The sequence below is a fragment of the Dendrobates tinctorius genome, unplaced genomic scaffold (assembly GCF_039654945.1).
Source record: "Dendrobates tinctorius isolate UK_male_01 unplaced genomic scaffold, ASM3965494v1 ptg000011l, whole genome shotgun sequence".
Taxonomy (NCBI): domain Eukaryota; kingdom Metazoa; phylum Chordata; class Amphibia; order Anura; family Dendrobatidae; genus Dendrobates; species Dendrobates tinctorius.
This window is the reverse complement of record NW_027361679.1, coordinates 8,386,909-8,408,710: the sequence shown is the minus strand read 5'-3', so window position 1 is coordinate 8,408,710 and position 21,802 is coordinate 8,386,909. Positions and strand designations below refer to the sequence as shown.

The window sequence follows — 21,802 nt, the reverse complement described above, 5'->3', positions numbered from 1 at the left end:
TCAGGGACAGAACATACACAAATGAATATCCTTGAAAAATGTTTAAGGTTTAAAAGTCAGAGAACCTCTACAATCAGGACAAAAACCTAGTGACTAGGTTATAGTTCTGATAAAGAGGTCCTGCGTTGACCTTGAAACGTATTGACTTTTTTCGTCACACTTCACCCGGATAGGTTTGTTTTCGAAGTACCATGAACTCATGTCCTGCAGCAGATCCATTTCGGTTTACTGTGCCTGTTTTACAGTTAAAACCCTATTTTACGCTCCTTTATTTCACAGTTTTCAACAATTATCTATTATATACTGACAACACCAAAATGGACACCGCCTCCAATTCCACACCACTGGCCAAAAGGCACTGTACATCATCCCCAAAAACACCAAACCAACAGTGAAGTTGTTTTTCAGCATATGGTAGTGGCAAACATCATAGAATTGAAAGAAGGATGAATGAACAATTGTAACAAGATATTCTTGATAAAAATCTCCTGCTATCTAACATGATGGAGAGAAAAAATGAGGGTGAACGTTTCAGAAAGGCAATGATCACAAACACAGCCAAAAAAAAAAACCTTTCAGTTAGTTTCAGAGAAAGAAGTAAAGCGGTTAGAATGGCCCAGTCAATCACCTGACCTGAATGCAATAGAAAATTTAACGTAAGGAACTAAAGTTCAGAGTTCATAGAAGGAGCCCACGGGAACTTAATTTGAGAAGCGTGAGGAAAAATGAGCCAAAATCACACCTGAGCAATGCATGCGACTAGTTTCTCCAAACAGGAGGCATCTTGAAGCTGTCATCACCAAGACTTATGGACGAAGTATTAAATACATTTCAAGTAAGCGTGCTCAATACATTCCAGTGTCATATCTCCTTAATACACAATTTCTGGACGTCTATTGTTTGATTTCTGTGCCTGTGTGGATTGGATGGGTTGTTATCCAAATCTGGTGAGAATTTCATGTCAATACCACACCTTTACAAATATATTTTCTTAGAAAACGGGTGACGTGTTCAATACTCATTTCACCTGATGTATGCCAATGTGTATAAAAGGCTAGAAATATGAGGATACTCTGTAGCCATTTTGAAGGGAGTGATTTCTCTTATAGAAAGAAAAAAAATGACAAATCTAGTTGTCTAAAAGACAATTCACTGTACATCTTTTATTTACAGTTTTGTACACTGTCTTAATATGAATGGTGACTGCTTTGCTACTTGAGCCATTTTTTCTTGTATAACCAAAGCAAAATATAGTCTAATACAATGTGTTAAAATATGCAATAGGATACAAAAAAAAAGGAAAAAAGAAAAACGAAAACAAAGGCATACTATTTCTAGTAAGGATTAAGGAATGTCATTATGATGTACATTAAAAAAAAAAAATAATCCACAATTATGTTTAAGAAATCACAGAAACAGATCACCGATTCTACTGAAATGCATAAACTTGCAGCAAAGCTTTGTAATGGCATACAAAATAAAAAAATTAAAGAAGGTTTCTAAACGCACAAAAAAAATAACACTTTTATTTAACCAATTTGCTTTTTTTTCATCCCCCAGATCCATCACCAAATGTTACATGAACAAAAAAAAAAAAGAAAAAAAATCTGAATATTACTAACGTTATCAAGGAGGGAACAAATAAATTAAACCTAGCAGCCAACATCAGCACAAAATACAGCCAGAACAATGCTGTTAAAATGAGAAAAAAAAAATAAAACAAACCATGAATCGCTAATAAGTTTGAATGCATTTTAATCCTCCGCCTTGCAAATCAGCAAACTATTGTAACTGCATACAATGCAAATGTAAAGATTCATTTTCCTGTGGGAGTTGCAACGGCACACTCTGGATACTGTGTCTGTAATAGTAGAGAGGCAAAAATAAGGACTATTACAGCGTTAACCTGGGCAATCTATGAGAGAACTGGGAGGAAGGGCATTTTGCGCATTGAAATGTTCTGATTGGGTAACTTATTTTACGAAAAATAAGATTAAAAAAAAATAAAACGTGAGGAAATTTGAACATAGCACAAGACAAAAGGCGAATGACTTCACAATTCTTAGCAATATTGAGGTGGAAATCAAATTTTTTATGCAGTCCACTCTGCTTTTGTAGAGGCTTTGGTACAGCTCCCAAGTCGTGATTGCTTGACGCAGTCTCCTACTCAGAAGGCGTCTTCTTAAACAACAAATCTATTCTTAGTGGTGGAGCCGCTCTTAGTAGCCGTGTCTGCATGGGACTGGTATCCAAGCACTGCTTTTGGGGGAAGTCCTAACCTTTCCTTGTAAACTCTCCTGGAAAAAAAAAATAAAGATATAATATGTGAATATTAGACAAGACATTGTTTAAAAAACAAGAGTATTCTTATTTACCGTATTTTACACATTATAAAAGATGCACTTTCCCCCCCCAAATTTGGGGGGGGGGGGGGGGAATGGGGGTGCCTCTTATAATACGTATATACCTTACAGGTACCGTTGCTACAGGCTGGGATGAGGGGGACCCCGGGCAGCAGACGCCCCAGGCAGCAGGGCACTGCACATCGGACACCCCCTCATCCCAGCCTGCAGCATCACCCCACTCCTGCCTCCTCCAGCAGCGACCCTGGGACCCCACCTCACCGCACCCACCATCCCCAGTAAGCTATAAGACGCATGGATTGTAAGAAGCAGCACAATTATATAAGAAAATTTATTTTTCTCCTATTCTTCTCTACAAAATTTGGGTTGAGTCTTATAATCCGGAGCATCTTACACATTCAGGAAAAAAAAAAAAAAAAAAAAAAAAAATATATATATATATATATATATATATATATATATATATATATATATATATATATATATATATATATATATATATATATATATATATAGTGCCTTTTGCATGCATATCAGTGACTGCCCTTAACCCCTTCCTGACATCCGACGTACTATCCCGTCCACGGTACCCGGGCCCGTATGACCGTGGACGGGATAGTACATCTACCGCGATCAGCGGCGCCCACGTGGTGAGCGCCGCTGATCGCGGCCGGGTGTCAGCTGATTATCACAGCTGACACCCGGCACAATGTGTCAGGGGCGGTCACGGACCGCCCCCGACACGTTAACCCCTTGCACACCGCGATCAAACACGATCGCGGTGTACCGGGGGTTAAAGGGAAGCATCGGCAGGGAGGGGGCTCCCTCCGTGCTTCCCTGAACCCCCCACGGCAGCGCAATGTGCAGCGCGCTGCTGCGGGGGACTCCTTTCCTCCAGGCCCCCGAATCCAAGATGGCGACGGGGGCCTGAGGAAGCTGGCTTCCTCAGTGCCTGCAAAGCGCAGGCATGAGGAAGCCTTCTGCAGTGCCTGTGTCAGATTGCTGATTTGTCACAGTGATCTGTGATGTGACAGATCAGCGATCTGTCACAGGACAGTGATGTCCCACCTGGGACTATTTAATAAAGTAAAAAAATAAAATAAAAAAAAAAGTAAAAATTAAAAAAAAAAAAAAAAAAAAAAAAAAAAAAAAAAAATCGCCAAATATATTAGAAAAAAAAAAAATATTCCCCCAATAAATCCATTTTTTGGAAATAATAATAAAAAAAACAATAAAAGTACACATTAGGTATCGCCGCGTCCGTAACGACCAGCCCTATAAAACTGTCCCATTAGTTAACCCCTTTAGCGAACCCCTTAAAAAATAAAAATAAAAAACGAAGCAAAAAATAATGATTTATTATCATACCGCCAAACAAAAAGTGTAATAACGCGCGATCAAAAAGACGCATATAAATATCCATGGTACCGCTGAAAACGTCATCTTGTCCCACAAAAAACGAGCCGCCACACAGCATCATCAGCGAAAAAATAAAAAAGTTATAGCTCGCTGAATAAAGCGATGCAAAAATAATTATTTTTTATATAAAATAGTTTTCCTTGCATAAAACCGACAAAAACATAAAAAAAGACCTAAATGAGGTATCGCTGTAACCGTACTGACGTGAAGAATAAAACCTCTTTATCAATTTTACCGCACGCGGAACGGTGTAAACGCACTCCCCCAAAAGAAATTCATGAAATGCTGGTTTTTGTTCATTCTGCGTCCCAAAAATCGGAATAAAAAGCGATCAAAAAATTCCACGTGCCCGAAAATGGTACCAATAAAAACGTCAACTCGTCACGCAAAAAATAAGACCTCACATGACTCGGTGGGTCAAAATACGGAAAAATTATAGCTCTCAATATGTGGTGATGCAAAAACTATTTTTACAATAAAAAGCATCTTTTAGCGTGCGACAGCTGCCAAACATAAAAACCGCCATAAATAGTAAATCAAACCCCCCCGTTATCACCCCCTTAGTTAGGGAAAAATAATAAAATAAAAAAAATGTATTTATTTCCATTTTTCCATTAGGGTTAGGGCTAGGGGTGTGTTGGGGTAGGGTTAGGGCTAGGGTTAGGGGCGTGTTGGGGTTCGGGTTGGAGTTAGAATTGGGGGTTTCCACTGTTTGGGCACATCAGGGGCTCTCCAAATGCAACATGGCGTCTGATCTCAATTCCAGCCAATTCTGAGTTGAAAAAGTCAAATGGTGCTCCTTCCCTTCCAAGCACTGTTATGCGCCCAAACAGTGTTTTACCCCCACATGTAGGGTATCAGCCTACTCAGGACAAATTGCAAAACAATTTTTGGGGTCCAATTTCTCCTGTTACCCTTAGGAAAATAAAAAATTGGGGGCAAAAATATCATTTTTGTGGAAAAAAATGATTTTTTTATTTTCACGTCCGAGCGTTATAAACTTCTGTGAAGCACTTGGGGGTTCAAAGTGCTCACCACACATATAGATAAGTTCCGTGGGGGGTCTAGTGTCCAAAATGGGGTCACTTGTGGGGAGTTTCAATAGTTTAGGTACATCAGGGGCTCTCCAAACGCAACATGACACCCGCAGACCATTCTATCAAAGTCTGCATTCCAAAACGTCACTACTTCCCTTCCGAGCCCCGACTTGTGCCCATACAGTAGTTTTCTCCCACGTATGGGGTATCAGCATACTCAGGACAAATTGGACAACAACTTTTGGGGTCCAATTTCTCCTGGTACCCTTGGGAAAATAAAAAAATGGTGACTAAAAGATCATGTTTGTGGAAAAAATACGAATTTTTTATTTTCACGCCCGGGCGTTGTAAACTTCTGTGAAGCACTGGGGGGGTCAAAGTGCTCACCACACATCTAGATAAGTTCCTTAGGGGGTCTAGTTTCCAAAATGGTGTCATTTGTGGGGGGTTCCACTGTTTTGGTACATCAGGAGTTTTCCAAACGCGACATGGTGTCCGATCTCAATTCCAGCCAAAAACGTCAAATGGCGCTGCTTCCCTTCCGAGCTCTGCCATGCGCCCAAATAGTGGTTTACCCCCACATGTGGGGTATCAGCGTACTCAGGACAAATTGCACAATAACTTTTAGGGTCCTGTTACCCTTGGGAAAATAAAAATTGGGGTGAAAAGATCATTTTTGTGGAAAAAATATGATTTTTTAATTGTACCGCTGTACGTTATAAACTTCTGTAAAGCCCTTGTGGGTTCAAAGTTCTCACCACATATCTAGATAAGTTCCTTGGGGGGGGTCTAGTTTCCAAAATGGGGTCACTTCTAGGGGGTTTCCACTGTTTAGGTACATCAGGGACTCTCCAAACGTGACATGGCGTCCAATCTGAATTCCAGCCAATTTTGCATTGAAAAAGTCAAACGGTGCTCCTTCCATTCTGAGCTCTGCCATGCGCCGAAACAGTCGTTCCCCCCCACATATCAGGTATCTGCGTACTCAGGACAAATTGCACAATAACTTTTGCAGTTCAATTTCTCCTGTTACCCTTGGTAAAATAAAAAAAATTGAACCTGAAGTATTTTTTTTATGAAAAAAAGTTAGATGTTCATTTGTTTTTAAATATTCCAAAAAATTCCTGTGACGCACCTAAAGGGTTAATAAACTTCTTGAATGTGGTTTTGAGCACCTTAAGGGGTGCAGTTTTTAGAATGGTGTCACTTTTGGGTATTTTCTATCATATAGACCCCTCAAAGTGGCTTCAAATGTGATGTGGTCCTAAAAATAAAATGGTGCTGTAAAAATGAGAAATCGCTGGTCAACTTTTAACCCTTATAACTTCCTAACAAAAAAAAAATTTTGGCTACAAAATTGTGCTGATGTAAAGTAAACATGTGGGAAATGTTAGTTATCAAGTTTTTTGTGTGCCGTATCTCTGTGATTTAAGGGCAAAAAAATTCAAAGTTGGAAAATTGCGAAATTTTCAAAATTTGCGCCAAATTTCCGTTTTTCTCACAAATAAACGCAAGTTATTTGAATGAAATTTTACCACTAACATGAAGTACAATATGTCACGAGAAAACAATGTCAGAATCACCGGGATCCATGGAAGCGTTCCAGAGTTATGACCTCATAAAGGTACAGTGGTCAGAATTGTAAAAATTGGCCCGGTCATGAACGTGCAAACCACCCTTGGGGGTGAAGGGGTTAAAAATCAATGGAATGATAAACATAACTGTGGGAACCACAGGGAAGGGATTCAACAGTCAAGTAGTGGTTATTTTCCTTCATTTTATAACATTCCTGCTCTTGTCAAGCCTTGTAAAATCCCTGTAAGCTGCTCACACATCTGGTGCCTTTGGGGTGGATGTTTCTGCAAGATAGCCTGAGATTTTTCACTGTTCCATGGGACAGGGTGAAACCTGCACTGAATTTTGCACAACGAATTGACATGCTTCAAATTTTAAAATTTTCTCAGTGGGTCAATTTCTGCTCACCAATTTCAACAGGTATTGTATTATGAAAATGTGAGCAGGGACTGCTCTATGTAGCAGACTAGAGCAATGCCAGCAGCCGCCGCTCCTTATTGCACACTGGCTGTTCCACACTTTGTTACTGCTGTATGCTTCTTACACTGCAGTGTATATAATAGCGGCCCAGATCACCCCATGCTGCACACTCTGTTTCCCCACTATCAGCTCAGAAGCATATAGTTGTACAGGTCTATCAGAATAGTGTGACTTCACTGCTACTTGTATACAATTCATCACCTACTCTGGCTTTCCCCCTTAAAGGGAATGTCACCTATTTTTTCGACTATCAGCTGCCTGCACCGCCATCAGGGGCTTATCTACGGCATTCTGTAATGCCCCCATCCCTTATGGGAAATATGCAAAAACATGCAAAACGCAGGCCGCGGAGACACCATCACATGTTTCTCAACGCAAGCAATGACTACCCCGAAACAGCTTAATTGGGAGACTCCCCTTCCCGGGCCTGCGTTTTGCATGTTTTTGCATATTTCCCATAAGGGATGGGGGCATTGCTCTAGAATCACTGCGTTGAGAAACATGTGATGGTGTCTCCGCAGTGTTGGATGTTGATCTCCATGAGTTCATTCATCCTCATTTTTCACTGTCTTTTACTAGGCATTGCTCCTACTAGCCAGTTTCCTACTCCACACTGATGAGGGGCAATACCCCGAAACAGCTGTCTGTGGATGGATACCATGTTTTGGCATAGGTGGTTTCCTTCATTGGAGACTGCCCTTCCCGTGGTTGTTCCTTCCCGGGGAAAGACCTGGCTAGTCATTGCTTGCGTTGAGAAACATGTGATGGTGTCTCCGCAGTGTTGGATGTTGATCTCCTTGAGGTCATTCATCCACATTTTCACAGTCTTCTACTAGGCATTGCTCCTACTGGCCAGTTTCCTACTCCACACTGATGAGGGGCAATACCCCTAAACAGCTGTCTGTGGATGGATACCATGTTTTGGCATATTTCCCATAAGGGATGGGGGCATTGCTCCAGAATCACTGCGTTGAGAAACATGTGATGGTGTCTCCGCAGTTTTGGATGTTGATCTCCGAGTTCATTCATCCACATTTTCACAGTCTTCTACTAGGCATTGCTCCTACTGGCCAGTTTCCTACTCCACACTGATGAGGGGCAATACCCCTAAACAGCTGTCTGTGGATGGATACCATGTTTTGGCATAGGTGGTTTCCTTCATTGGAGACTGCCCTTCCCGGGGAAAGACCTGGCTAGTCATTGCTTGCGTTGAGAAACATGTGATGGTGTCTCCGCGGCTTGTGTTTTGCATATTTTTACATATTTCCCATAAGGGATGGAGGCTTTGCTCTAGAATCAGTGCGTTGAGAAACATGTGATGGTGTCTCCGCAGTGTTGGATGTTGATCTCCATGAGTTCATTCATCCTCATTTTTCACTGTCTCTGTGCAGTGACAGCCTAAAACGTCTCTGCATAGTAGCACAGCTCCATACGATCATGTAGCTGCGGGAGCAAGGATCCAGTTGTCAGACAGCCAGAGTGCCCATACCCTTTATACCCGGCACTAAACAAGTGCTATATGCATGCGTACACACATTTTAAAAACTTTTCCAGCTTTACAAAAATTGATGTTATATATAAAAACCACAAGAAAAAAAAACTCAGCTGAACACATCACATTTGCTATAGCATAATCACATAATGCTTAAATATGTTATCACTTACCCTATATGTGTAACAGCGTCCCTGTTTTCACATTCAGTAGTCCAAATTGCTATTTTATCTCCTTTTGCTCTAACATTTACAACGGCTCCACATATATCATCACTGTAGTCATCAAAGGACTCTCCAATAAGGCACATGAGCTAAAAAAATAAGTAAATAAAATAAATACACACACACACACACAACACACTACACTTTAAAATGAACTTGTTTCCACAATTTTTATCATGTTCACCAAAATCAAAAACTGCTGTTATGATTCACCAGGTCATTACAAGTTCGTAGATACCGAACTTGTATAAATTCAAAAATGTGTTGCTTAAGAAGAAAAAAAAAAAAAAAAAAAAAAAAAAGCATCACTTTCCGAGACCTGCAGTATCTCCATTTTTCAGGTTCTCGGGCTGACTTTAGGGCTTATTTTTTGCGTGCCGAGCTGAAGTTTTTATTGATATCATTTTGGAGTAGACTCGATCTTTTGATCACCAGTTATTGCATTTTAATATAATTTTGCAGAGAACAAAAAAACGTAATGTTGGAGTTTTGACTTTCTCACTTCATCGTTTACCAATTGGATTATTTTTAAATATTGGTAGATCGGAAGATTCTAAAAGCGGCGATACCAAAAATGTGTATTTATTTTTTTGAATAGGGCAAATGGGGGTGATTTAAACTTACATTTTTTTAAAAACTTTTTTTTTTTTTTGCTTACTTTTCACTAGCTTCAATAGTCACCATGGGAGACTAGAAGCTGCGATCATCCTTGTGCTGAAGCCCTGCTCAGTGTAGCAGAAATGCTCACTTGCTATGAACGCCGATTGCTAGGTAGCGCTCATAGCTATCCGGCAATGACAAACACAGGGGTCTCATGCAGACCCCGGGTTGTCATGCCAACCAATCGGTGACCCGCGGGGTAATGTGACACGGGCACCAATGGGTGGGATCACCGACGCACTTCTGGTGCAGTGTTAAATGCAGCTGTCAGAGATTGAAAATAGCATTTAACAGGTTAACAGCCGCGGGTGGAACGTGATTCCGCTCACGGCTGTTAGGGGAACATGTCAGCTGTTGAAATCAAAAAGGGGGAGATCCGACATGCGCCGCATGTCGTAAAGGGGTTAACATATGGTTTACATAATATATTTTTATCTGACTTTTTAGGGCATGAGAAAAGCAATTTGGCAAGTGGGAATGGTATATTAAATGTGTACTTTTTTTTTTTAAATGATGCAAATTCATCAGAATATTTGATATAAAAATACATTAATGTAACCAATACTCGGAAAATAATGTTGGTAGATTAAGTAGGCCTTGAGTCGGTCTTGAAACCAGGCCTGTTCCTCTACCATTGTTTTTTATAGGAGGATAGTATCAGTAAAAGCCATACAACTGCTTTAGCTTTACTTTCTTAGTCCTCCAATGCGTGCAGAAGACAAATTAGGCACGAATATATAAATACAGTTTAGAAAGATGTTAAAAACATTTGGCAGTAAATGTCCATCGTGGTCAGGCCAAGGTGAAAACCATTACCATGATTCTTTCTACATGTGTTTAGAGCATCAAAAATGGCAACAAAGCTGTTAAAGGGGTTTTCAGGCGAAAACAACTTATCACCTAACCACAGGACAGATTGGTGGGGGTGGGTCTGACTGATGGGATCTGCAGCCATCAGCAGACGGTGGCACTGCGCTCGGCTTTTTCTGGAGGCCTCAGAAAGAATTCATGGAGCAGCAGTAGCATAAATATTCCTTGGTCTTTCGATAGGTGATGGACCCATCAGTGGGTCACCCACCATTCCTGCGGATAGCTGATAACTTGGCTGTTCACTGGACACCCCTTTTATGGGATGTGGCAGATTTTAACTATGAGGAAAGGTTGTACACATACGTGTGCACAAATTCTACTCTGAGGCAAACTACTGACACCATTGAATCTGCCACAGCGTTGTTACCCTTCTCAGAGGCAGCATAAAAGAGTGCAGACAGGTTCTCTCTAGAAAGTAGAGGACTTCATGAAATGAAACAACCACCTTTTTAAAAACCCAATATATAGGATTACAGGTATTAATAAATACAGGAATCTGGCCATTAACCAGAAGGTTGTAAGTGAGGAATCTTTCTACTCTTGGCAAATTGGGAATGTCATTCAAAGGAATGTTTGGTGGATGTAGGGTTTTCGCCAAACCAGTGTATAAAGTATCATGGCAATAAAAACCTACCGTTTCTAACCAAAAGCGATCTAAGTCATTTCTTCTTTGCTGCTTATTCAGGGTAATTAGCCATCTGCCTCCACGCTTATTCTTCTCATCTTCCCACATGGGCTCAATTCCATCCTGGAGGGGAAAAATTAATTTCAGGTTGACGTAATACAGTGAGTTAAAACAAGACATGACTGGTCTTCAACCTTATAGCAGCAAATCATCTAACATTCTTATGAGCTGCATGAACCATAACCAGGAATAAGCGCTTAAAGGGGCTGTAGACTATATAAGCACTTTATAAATGACATTGTCCTCCTTATAAAAGTAACATTCATCTGCTGGGTATGACGGGGTTTGCGTGGCATTGTTATGCCAAGTGAGCTTTGCCTCTTCCATTTCTTGAACATACCTCCAAGAGAAATAAGAGAAGCAGGCCAAGGGAAGCAACTGATTGCCTGCAAGTCTCACCTGGTATAGCTTATAGCAATTGGCAGCATTTGCCAAGAAGGGCTGCCTGACCCAAGTCCCCAAAGCCCTGCACACAGTGTCAGTGTGCAGGCGCCTTCTCATCCCTCTCCTGTGTGATCACTGCGCAAAGGATTACTCAGTAGCAGATGCTGTCAGGAGAGGAAGATGAGAACATGCCCACACTGACACGGTCTAGTCTCAGGTCCCAGAAATGTCAGTGCATTAAGGGCTGGAAATTTAGATCAGGCAATGTATTAAAGTAACCACAGTCAAGCACCATAACGGAAGGGATCGAAGGATGGTAAGTGAGGGGGCGGAAAGGTATGCCGAATCTTGGCCACACCAAAGGTGCAGCCAAAGGACCCCACTTTACAAAAAACTAGGTCAAGCATCCCTTCATGCATGTCTAAATAGTTCAATTTGTGTTTTGGGGGTGACCGACTCCCTTTAAAGCAAGGATGTCAAATTAAAGTACACAGAGGTCCAAAATTAAAAACTTTGATAAAGTATGGTGACAACCTTGATATTTATTAAAAAAAAAAAATGTATACAATTGAGGAAGTGTTTTTCCTTATAATCCAAGATTATTATTATAAATTTATAAAGCACCATTGATTCCATGGTGCTGTACATGAGAAGGGGTTACATACAAAGTAATAGATATAAATAAACCTGATAGAAACTTGCGCTAATTAAATGTGTCTTGGTTAAATAAAGATATCTTATGAAGAAATCTATTACCTTTACTGAAGCTAAAAACTGGCGAGGCAGGGAAAAAGGTCTTCAGAATGCAGGGTGGATTTCCAGGTCCTTTCCCAATAATACTCCCCGACACAGGTATATAAAAACTTACTGGAGCTAAAGGGTGCTACCTCCTAGCATGCCGCCGTCCCGGCCAGTGACTGGCGCGCAGCTGGAGGTGTATATCGGCAGGCTGTAAGAGTACCAGCCGCCGCTTGCAAAAGCAGGCCTGCAAGGTCCAAAAAAGCTGAAGGACCTTGCGTGACGTCACAGTCACGTGATAGATCACGTGACAGGCAAGAAAGCCCTATGGGGCCAGAAAGCAATGGCAAACCTACGCGTTGCGGAATTCACTGATTCTTTCTTCTTTCCCTGAAGAAAGAATCAGTGAATTCCGCAACGCGTAGGTTTGCCATTGCTTTCTGGCCCCATCAGCGCCCCATAGGGCTTTCTTGCCTGTCACGTGATCTATCACGTGACTGTGACGTCACGCAAGGTCCTTCAGCTTTTTTGGACCTTGCAGGCCTGCTTTTGCAAGCGGCGGCTGGTACTCTTACAGCCTGCCGATATACACCTCCAGCTGCGCGCCAGTCACTGGCCGGGACGGCGGCATGCTAGGAGGTAGCACCCTTTAGCTCCAGTAAGTTTTTATATACCTGTGTCGGGGAGTATTATTGGGAAAGGACCTGGAAATCCACCCTGCATTCTGAAGACCTTTTTCCCTGCCTCGCCAGTTTTTAGCTTCAGTAAAGGTAATAGATTTCTTCATAAGATATCTTTATTTAACCAAGACACATTTAATTAGCGCAAGTTTCTATCAGGTTTATTTATTATTATTATTTTATGGAGACAACTTGAGTGGTGTGTTGTCTTATTACTTGCTGCTTTGTGTTCTGTGGGTGTACGCTTGAGCGCCATTGGTATACACATATATTTAAAGTAATAGATATCACTTACAGTAAACAAACTAACAATCACAGACTGATCTAGAGGGGAGAGGACCCTGCCCTTTCGAGCTTACATTCTACAGGATGGTGGGGAAGGAGACAGTAGGTTGGGGGGCTTGCAGCAGCTCTGGTGTTGGTGAGGAGGCAGCAGGTTCATTGCAGGCTGTAAGCTTTCCTGAAGAGGTGGGTTTTCAGGTTCTGTCTGAAGGATCCAAATGTGGTTGATAGTCGGACGTGTTGGGGCAAAGATTTCCAGAGGATGGGGGATATTTGGGAGAAGTCTTGCAGGCGGTTGGATGAGGAGCAAATAAGTGTGGAGGAGAGAAGGAGGTCTTGGGAGGACCGGAGATTACGTGAGGGAAGATATCGGGAGATTAATTCAGAGATATATGGAGGAGACAGGTTATAGATGGCCTTGTAGGTCACTATTATTAATTTGAACTGGATACACTGAGGGAATGGGAGCCAGTGAAGAGATTTGCAGAGGGGAGAAGCGAAGCAAGGCGAGAGAAGAAATAGTCGGGCAGCAGAGTTAAGGATGGACTGGAGAGGTGCGAGGGTGTTAGCAGGGAGGCCACAGAAAGGATGTTGCAGTAGTCGAGGCGGGAGATGAGGGCATGCACAAGCATTTTAGTAGTTTGAGGGTTGAGGAAAGGACGGATTCTGGAAATATTTTTGAGCTGGAGGCGACAGGTGGAAAGCTTGGATGTGCGGTTTGAAGGACAGTGCAGAGTCAAGGGTTACTCTGAGGCAGTGGACTTCTGGTACGGGTGAAAACGTGACGTCATTAACTGTGATAGATAGGTCAGGTAAGGAAAATCTGTGAGATGGAGGAAAGATGTTGAGTCCAGATTTGTCCACATTGAATTTGAGGAAGCGAGAGGAGGAGGAGTATATGGCTGATAGACACTCTGGGATTCTGGACAGCAGAGATGTGACGTCTGGGCCAGAGAGGTAGATCTGAGTGTCATCAGCATAAAGGTGGTACTGGAATTCATGGGACTTTATGAGTTGCCCCAGGACAAGTGTATAGATTGAGAAGAGTAGAGGTCCTAGAACAGAGCCTTGGGGGCTCCAACAGAGAGAGGGTGGGATGAGGAGGTAGTGTGGGAGATGCTGAGTGAGCGGTTGGAAAGGTATGAGGAAATGCAGCATAGGGCCGAGGTCTTTGATGCCAAAGGAGGAGAGGATCTGTAGTAGGAGGCAGTGGTCAACTGTGTCGAAAGCAGAGTACAGATCTAGAAGGAGTATAGAGTATTGTCTGTTAGCTTTGGCTGTAAGTAGGTCGTTAGTAATTTTGGTCAGGGCTGTCTCAGTGGAGTGATGGGGGCGGAAACTAGATTGTAGATGGTCAGAGAGCAAGTTAGATGAGAGGTGGGAGGAAAGTTCAGCGTGAACATGCTGCTCCAGGAGTGTGGAAGCGAATGGGAGCAGCGATATTGGGTGATAGCTGGACATAACGTTTGGGTCGAAGGTTGGCTTTTTAAGAATAGGCGTGATTGTGGCAAGTTTGAAAGCATAAGAGAAGGTACCAGAAGTTAGTGAAAGGTTGAAGAGGTGGGTAAGGGATGAGATAAGAGTGGTGGTGAGGTGGGGGAAGAGGTGGGATGGGGTAGAGTGCACAGGTGGTGAGGTCTGATTTGGAGAGGGAGGTTATGGGGTTTGGGCACTGATCTGGTATACAAAGGGGCTGTGGTGGTTGAACAATGAAGACTTGCCTTGTTTGGTCGATTTTATTTTTGAAGTGTGTGGCAAAGTCCTCAGCAGAGATGAGGAAGGTTGGAGGGGGCAGTTAAAAGTTTTGAATTACTGTTTGGGGTTGGAGGATAGGGAAGATAAAAGGGTTGTGAATTAAGTCTGTTTAGCAAAGGTGAGGGCAGATTTGAAAGCGAGTGTTGCCTGTTTGAATGCAGTGAAATTGTCTTGCGAATTTGTTTTCTTCCAACGCCGCTCTGCAACCCTGGGCACTTGCCGGAGCTTTTTAGTGGTGTTATTGTGCCAGGGTTGTCTGTTGATACGTCGCACTCTTGCCATGAATGAGACGGGCGACCGTGTCAATAGCTGATGCGAGAATGGCATTGTACAGTAGAAATCTGTGGCACTGTGTGTCGCGATGTGAGGATATGGATACCAGTGGAAGAATAGGGTCAGAGAACGAGTGGGTATCTAGGTGTGTGAGGTTTCTGTGGGGGTGCGCAAGTTGCTGGACATGGGTGACAGGTGAGAATGACAGGGATGAGAAAGTGAATAGATGGTGGTCGAATAGAGGGAGAGGGGAGGTGGTGAAGTTAGATAGAGAGCAGAGACAGGTGAAGACCAGGTCTAATTATTATTTTTTTTGTTTATATAGCACCATTAATTCCATGGTGCTGTACATGAGAAGGGGGGTTATATACAGAGTTATAGATATCATTAACAGTAAACAAATTTATAATGACAGACTGGTACAGAGGGGAGGGGTCTAATGTATGTCCGACTGTGAGGGTGGCTGAGGAGGACCACTGAGCAAGTGCAAAAGATGAAGTAAGGGACAGGAGTTTGGAGGCTGTTGACTGAAGGGTATCAGTAGGGATGTTGAAGTCACCCATGATGATAATGGGGATGTCAGTGTAAAGAAAGTGAAGAAGCCAGGTAGAGAATTGGTCAATAAAGGCAGTGGCTGGGCCCGGAGGTCGGTATATGACGGACACTTGGAGACTGGATGGAGAGTAGATGCAGACAAAGAGGACTTCAAAAGAGGTAACATCTCTAACTGGAGGTTTTTGATATTATTACACCTACTACATATTGGGATAGGATCTTGGAAATGGTAACACCCCTTTAAAATTTGGTGGGTCACAAGAGCATCTCTCAACTTTCCAGCCCTTATAAAGTAATTTTCAATTTATTGAAGCCCTAGATTGCTGATGCCCACAAAAGTGCCCCCCCACACAGTATGATACCCTCAATATGGACAGTATGATCACCCTACTGTAACCCCCCATGGTAAAGTATGGTGATCCTCACATTGCCCTCCACCCCATACAGTATAACAGTCTACACCATACAATACTAGGGGCTCTACATGTCCCCCTATACTTGAGACGTCAAATGCAGAGGGAGAAGGATGTAGTAGGGAGTGGACAGCTTCCCTCTTCCGTCATTGCTTTCACCTGTAGCGGCATCCAGGATACTGATACAGTTGAAATTGTGATGTCAGACAGGGGGAAGGGGGTGATGCCGGCATCCCGGGCCAAATATAAATCACCATGCAGGCTAGATTTGGCCTCAAGTTTAGAGTTTGACAAGTATGCTGTAAAGGAAGACAATTTTACCAACCTTATCACAGAAATGTTTCTTAAATAGCCAATATGTATACTTTAATCCATTGTTATTTTAAATTACTTTATTTTAGAGGGCACTTATCCCCCATGACTAAAAATTAAAGTAGTGATTTAAAGGGAATTTGTCAGATGGTTCATAGTGCCTAAACCAAAAATGCTGATTTTTAAAATAATTTTTTTTAACATTTCTATGCTATGCACAAAATCGCTAATCAGTAATCAGCCATCCTATAGAGTGTAAAACTTACCTTAAAGAGGGAGTAGTCACAACCTGACATTAAGTTACTAGACAACTGAATGTGATTGTATAGCCTAGGAGGGAGAAGAAAAAAAAAGTCAGGACTGCAATGACAAAACCTATGAGATGCATACTTCACTTTAATGATTAGGACCATGGTATCTTTCCCATAACAAGATATCTTCATAATGGAAAAAAGAACAAGACTTTGGGCTAACGTGACTTAACACCAGTTTTATCAGTCTTTCCCCCTGACATGGGTACTAAACTACTGTAATAAAAGGGACACAATGCGATGTTGACATTGTACTGATCATAAATGTGGCAGAAAGTGTAACGACAGACAACACTATATAGCTGCACTTGTTAGTCATGTTATACACTGCTCAAAAAAATAAAGGGAGCACTTAAACAGAATATAACACCAACTAAATCAAACTTCTGTGAAATCAAACTGTCCACTTAGGAAGCAACACTTGACAATCAATTTCACATGCTGTATTGCAAATGGAATAAACAGATGGAAATTATTGACAATTATCAAGACACCCTCAATAAAGGAATGGTTCTGCAGGTGGGGACCACAGACACCATCTCAGTACCAATGCTTTCTGGCTGATGTTTTGGTCATTTTTGAATGTTGGTTGCGCTTTCACACTCGTGGTAGCACGAGACGGACTCTACAACCAACATAAGTGGCTCAGGTAGTGCAGCTCATCCAGGATGGCACATCAATGCGAGCTGTAGCAAGATGGTTTACTGTGTCTGTGTAGTGTCCAGAGGCTGGAGCCGCTACCAGGAGACAGGCCAGTACATGTGTAGGGGACCTCAGGAGTGCAACAACCCAGCAGCAGGACCGCTACCTCAGCCTTTGTGTGAGGAGGAACAGGAGTATCACTGCCAGAGCCCTGCAAAATGACCTCCAACAGGCCACAAATGTGCATGTGTCTGCAAACGGTTAGAAACCGACTCCATGAGGATGGTGTGAGTGCCCGACGTCCACAGATGAGGGTTGTACTCACAGCCCAACACCGTGCAGGATGCTTGGCATTTGCCACAGAACACAAGGATTAGCAAATTCGCCACTGGCGCCCTGTGCTCTTCACAGATGAAAGTTCACACTGAGCACGTGACGGACATGACAGAGTCTGGAGACGCCGTGGAGAGTGATCTGCTGGCTGCAACATCCTTCAGCATGACCGGTTTGGCAGTGGGTCAGTAATAGTGTGGGGTGGCATTTCTCTGGAGGGCCGCACAGCCCTCCATGTGCTCGCCAGATGTAGCCTGACTGCCATTAGGTACCGAGATGAGATCCTCAGACCCCTTGTGAGACCATATGCTGGTGCGGTTGGCCCTGGGTTCCTCCTAATTCAGGACAATGCCAGACCTCATGTCACTGGAATGTGTCAGCAGTTCCTGCAAGATGAAGGCATTGAAGCTATGGACTGGCCCGCCCGTTCCCCAGACCTGAAACCGATTAAACACATTTGGGACATCATGTCTTGCACCATCCACCAACGTCACATTGCACCCCAGACTGTCCAGGAGTTGGTGGATGCTTTAGGAGGAGGTTCCTCAGGAGACCATCTGCTGCCTCATCAGGAGCATGCCCAGGCATTGTAGGGAGGTCATTCAGGCACGTGGAGGCCACACACAATACTGAGCATCATTTTGACTTGTTTTAAGGACATTACATTCCACTTTCCACATTACATTCCACTTTAGTTTTGTGTGTAACTCCAAATCCAGGCTTTCATTAGTTAATTAATTTTATTTCCATTGATGATTTTTGTGTGATTTTGTTGTCAGCACATTCAACTTTGTACAGAAGAAAGTATTCAATGAGAAAATTTCACTCATTCAGATCTAGGATGTGTTATTTGAGTGTTCCCTTTATTTTTTGAGCAGTATACTTATACTAGCCGCTCGTTTTTTGCCACAACAGCAAAGACATTCAGAAAAGTAGGCCGTCTTAATCAAATACGTGGATACTTACGCCCAAAAATCTTCAACTGTATCAAACTTTGAAATTAGACGAAGGTTGGCTTGCCAGGTTTTGCTTTTGTCATTTTTGAAGAACCACAAGGCCCATCTGTGAAATATTAATGGAATAGGGCAGCGTGAGTGTCGTGTTAAAAGTTAATGCAACTGATTAAAAGTGCAAAATACACAATTTTCCTAAACTTGAAAACAATATACTGTATACACCAACTGTGCATGTCCATCAGCGCTCAGCAGGAATGTACTCGCTGCACAAACCACTGCTGTTTGTGCTTTACAAAATGATGCGTTCTTCCATTTATTTCCATTTATGACCAAGCCACACACATCCCCTCGCTGTCACATCACTGGATGTACGTATAGGCCTCCTAAATAGACATAGTCCTCTTTGGCAGTAATGGAATGTACCTTATAGACTTGGGGATATTAGTACTTCATCTTATTATCTTGTTCGATCTATAAGACATTGTGTGTATTAGTCCTCTTTCTTTTTGGGGCAGCCTTGTTTTTGTTTGTACTTTCAAGTACTTTTAATTAAGTTTAATAAAGATGTAGATTATTTTTTTATGAGACTTCATAGCACCAGTTCAAGATAACTGTTACTGTACTGTACTACAGTTAGAGGGTTCTCAACATTTTGGAAACAAAATTTTAGACAGTGGGAGTGAAAAACATTGAACATGTATGTAAAGAGCATATTTCGGGACAGGCTGCAGGCCGAGGTGACTGGGAATTGGGACGTCATCACTTCCAGTCCAGATGGAGAGCACTGGTGTGGCAGGGGACTCCAGTGGTAAGTTTTGTTTTTGTTTTTTTATATAAAGATAACCTGTCACTTTTTTTTTGTAACAGAGCAAAGCGAAGACCAGGTACATTCATTGGACCACAGCGTGCCAATTAACCTATAGCACGGGAGAAATGTAAAAGGTATTTTTTGGAAATCTAGGGGAACTTACATACAGATTGCTGGACTGTGGTTCAAGAGGAGTTAAAGGGGGTGGTTTAATCTTATATTAGGAAAACCTGGCAATAAGGTCCCTTTTATGACAAAGGCAGTAGTGTCAGACTTTTCTTTTACATTTCCAAAACCTTATTTTGTCCTAGTAGGTAATATGATTCTGACTGCTTGTAGAATATGCTAGAATACTTTTGCATTAGAATGCATTATGCTGGTCATTACATTTACAGGAAGCCTATCAAGGCCCAGATTCTGGATGCTATTTTGAGGTGGTTGGGCTGACAGAGGAAGCCCCCCACTCTAACTACTTAGATGCTATGATCAGCACAGACCACAGCATATATGTGTTCATCTATTAGAGCAGGGTGTTCGTTATAGCATTCATCCAGCACTCACAAGAGCCTTCACGGTGACATGCTCTTAGGTTGGTTAGAGAGAAAGCATAACAATATCCTCTTAATAGTATGACGCAGGTTTGAAAAAAAAAAAAAAAAAAAAGTTGAGGCAGTTTATGGGGCCAAGCATAGAAATGGATATACAATTGAAGAGTCAATTTCTCCATCTTTTGGGATTCACTTATGCATTTGGCTCAAAGGCATCAACAGGAAGTGATATTCCAGCCTTAATGAGACTTATTGCATACCTGTTCTGTAGTGGATGCTTAATGTAGTGCTCGGGGTTTACAATCTCCTGACCAGTCTCTGCTTTTTCTTCTTCTTGAGTACTGACAGTTTCCTACAAAGAAAGTAACAATTTGACATAAATGAAAATAATTTGTATCCACAGCCTTGTCACCATCAATGTCAGTAAAGCCTAAAACTAGCACACATACACTCATCATTGAGCCTATCATCAAGAATGAAAAGTTGTGGAATTAAGATAATCATAAAATAGATGGTATGATGGGGAAAAAAGATGGATACGTTTTTAAAACCTCAATTTATACAGTATAGAGCAGGGGTCCCCAACCTGTAGCTCGGGGGAGACATGTGGCTCGCGGTCCCATGAATTGTGGCTCGCGACTGTCTGACAGCTTGGTGCATTAGCTCCAGGTCTAGCAAACAGGTATGAAGAGCATATCACAAAATAGTGATTTACGTGAGTAGCCCTGCACAGAAGTGCAGATCTGGATGCACATGTACTGGTCTTAGGGGTTTAGAGATGTTTTAGGTATGGTACGCTGGAGGATGGTACTACCTGTCAGAGGAGGTGCTCAAAGCTGGATGTGACTGTGTTGGGAGTCCTTGATGGGAGAATACTGAATGGGGGTATTGTGGGAACCCCTGGATCTCAGTGTACTGCTTTGGAGTGATTTCTGTGCAAAAGCTTTGGTTATCAGTATACCTGTAATGGGGGTTTGGTTGACACTACTTTGCGGGGGGTGGGAGCTGGATGTGGCTCGCGCCCCTCTCTCAGTGCTGAATATGGCTCACGACCCTCAGTCTAAGGCCTCTTTCACACTTCAGTTTTTTACAATCAGTCACAATCCGCCAGGTTTTGAAAAAAACGGATCCTCAATTTTTTTTTTGAGGATCCGTTTTTTTTCCCCATTGACTTGCATTAATGGCGGATTGTGACGGATTGCTGTCCGTTGCATCCTTTTTTTTTTTTTTCTGAGGATCCGCCAAAAGTTGCTGTCCGTCACCATCCTCAGATTTCAAAACGGAGCTTGTAATGTTATTTTCTCAGACACTCATTTAACCCGAAATTCTTTCTGGGTGCCGGACAAAAAAAAAAAAAAAAATTCTCTCTCTCGGCCAGCGGTTCCTTTATATTTCCTCATTTTCAGGATACGTCTGAAAGCGGATCCTGTGCCATCCGTTCACATCAGTTGACAACGGATCCGCTTGTCTGACTTTTTGGCGGATTTGAACTGATGCAAAAAACTGAAGTGTGAAAGAGGCCTAAGCTGAATGTGGCTCTCAAGGTCAGAAAGGTTGGGGACCACTGGTATAGAGTATGAACGCCATGCGAATAAATTCACACACTGTTGAGGAAGACGCCTCAATGCTTTGTCCTCTCCATGCGTGTACTGCCACCATGTTACATGGAATTAGAGGAGTCCCTCAAAATGTCAATGTTAGAAAAACTCCTACAGCTCTTCAGAGGTCTTCCAATCTCAGTCTAGAATATATACTGAGAACGATCCAACTGGAGACATTTTACATTTTTTTGTCAAGAGTCAATTCATAGAGTAGCATGCATTGCTTAGAACAAAGGAGGACCAGGGAAGAAGTAGTACCAGTCTTCCTCCATTCACAGGATGCACTGGTTTTCGGAATCGTTAACGCAATCACACTGTCCCCCATATCGTTTTAATCACAGAGCCAGTAGGGCCATGGGTGTACTTCACCTTGCAAAATCCTGCTGGTAGGTTCCCTTTATTAAAG

The 21,802-nt window shown here is 42.4% G+C and overlaps 1 protein-coding gene and 1 non-coding gene across 2 annotated transcripts in view; both read right to left on the bottom strand.

Moving 5' to 3' along the window:
- Nucleotides 1–1,133: 1,133 nt before the first annotated feature.
- EIF4E (eukaryotic translation initiation factor 4E) overlaps nt 1,134–21,802 on the bottom strand; it is a 49,564-nt gene continuing 28,895 nt past the window's right edge. Inside the window, exons 2-7 of the mRNA XM_073589716.1 lie at nt 20,056–20,147; nt 18,450–18,545; nt 16,464–16,527; nt 10,755–10,868; nt 8,540–8,679; nt 1,134–2,297 (exon numbers count right to left, since the gene is read on the bottom strand). Of these exons, the coding sequence (XP_073445817.1) occupies nt 2,183–2,297; nt 8,540–8,679; nt 10,755–10,868; nt 16,464–16,527; nt 18,450–18,545; nt 20,056–20,147 (621 nt within the window). The 3' untranslated portion in view covers nt 1,134–2,182. The remainder of the gene's footprint in view (nt 2,298–8,539; nt 8,680–10,754; nt 10,869–16,463; nt 16,528–18,449; nt 18,546–20,055; nt 20,148–21,802) is intronic.
- On the bottom strand, nt 9,824–9,956 carry LOC141054470 (small Cajal body-specific RNA 15). The gene has a single exon (XR_012221422.1).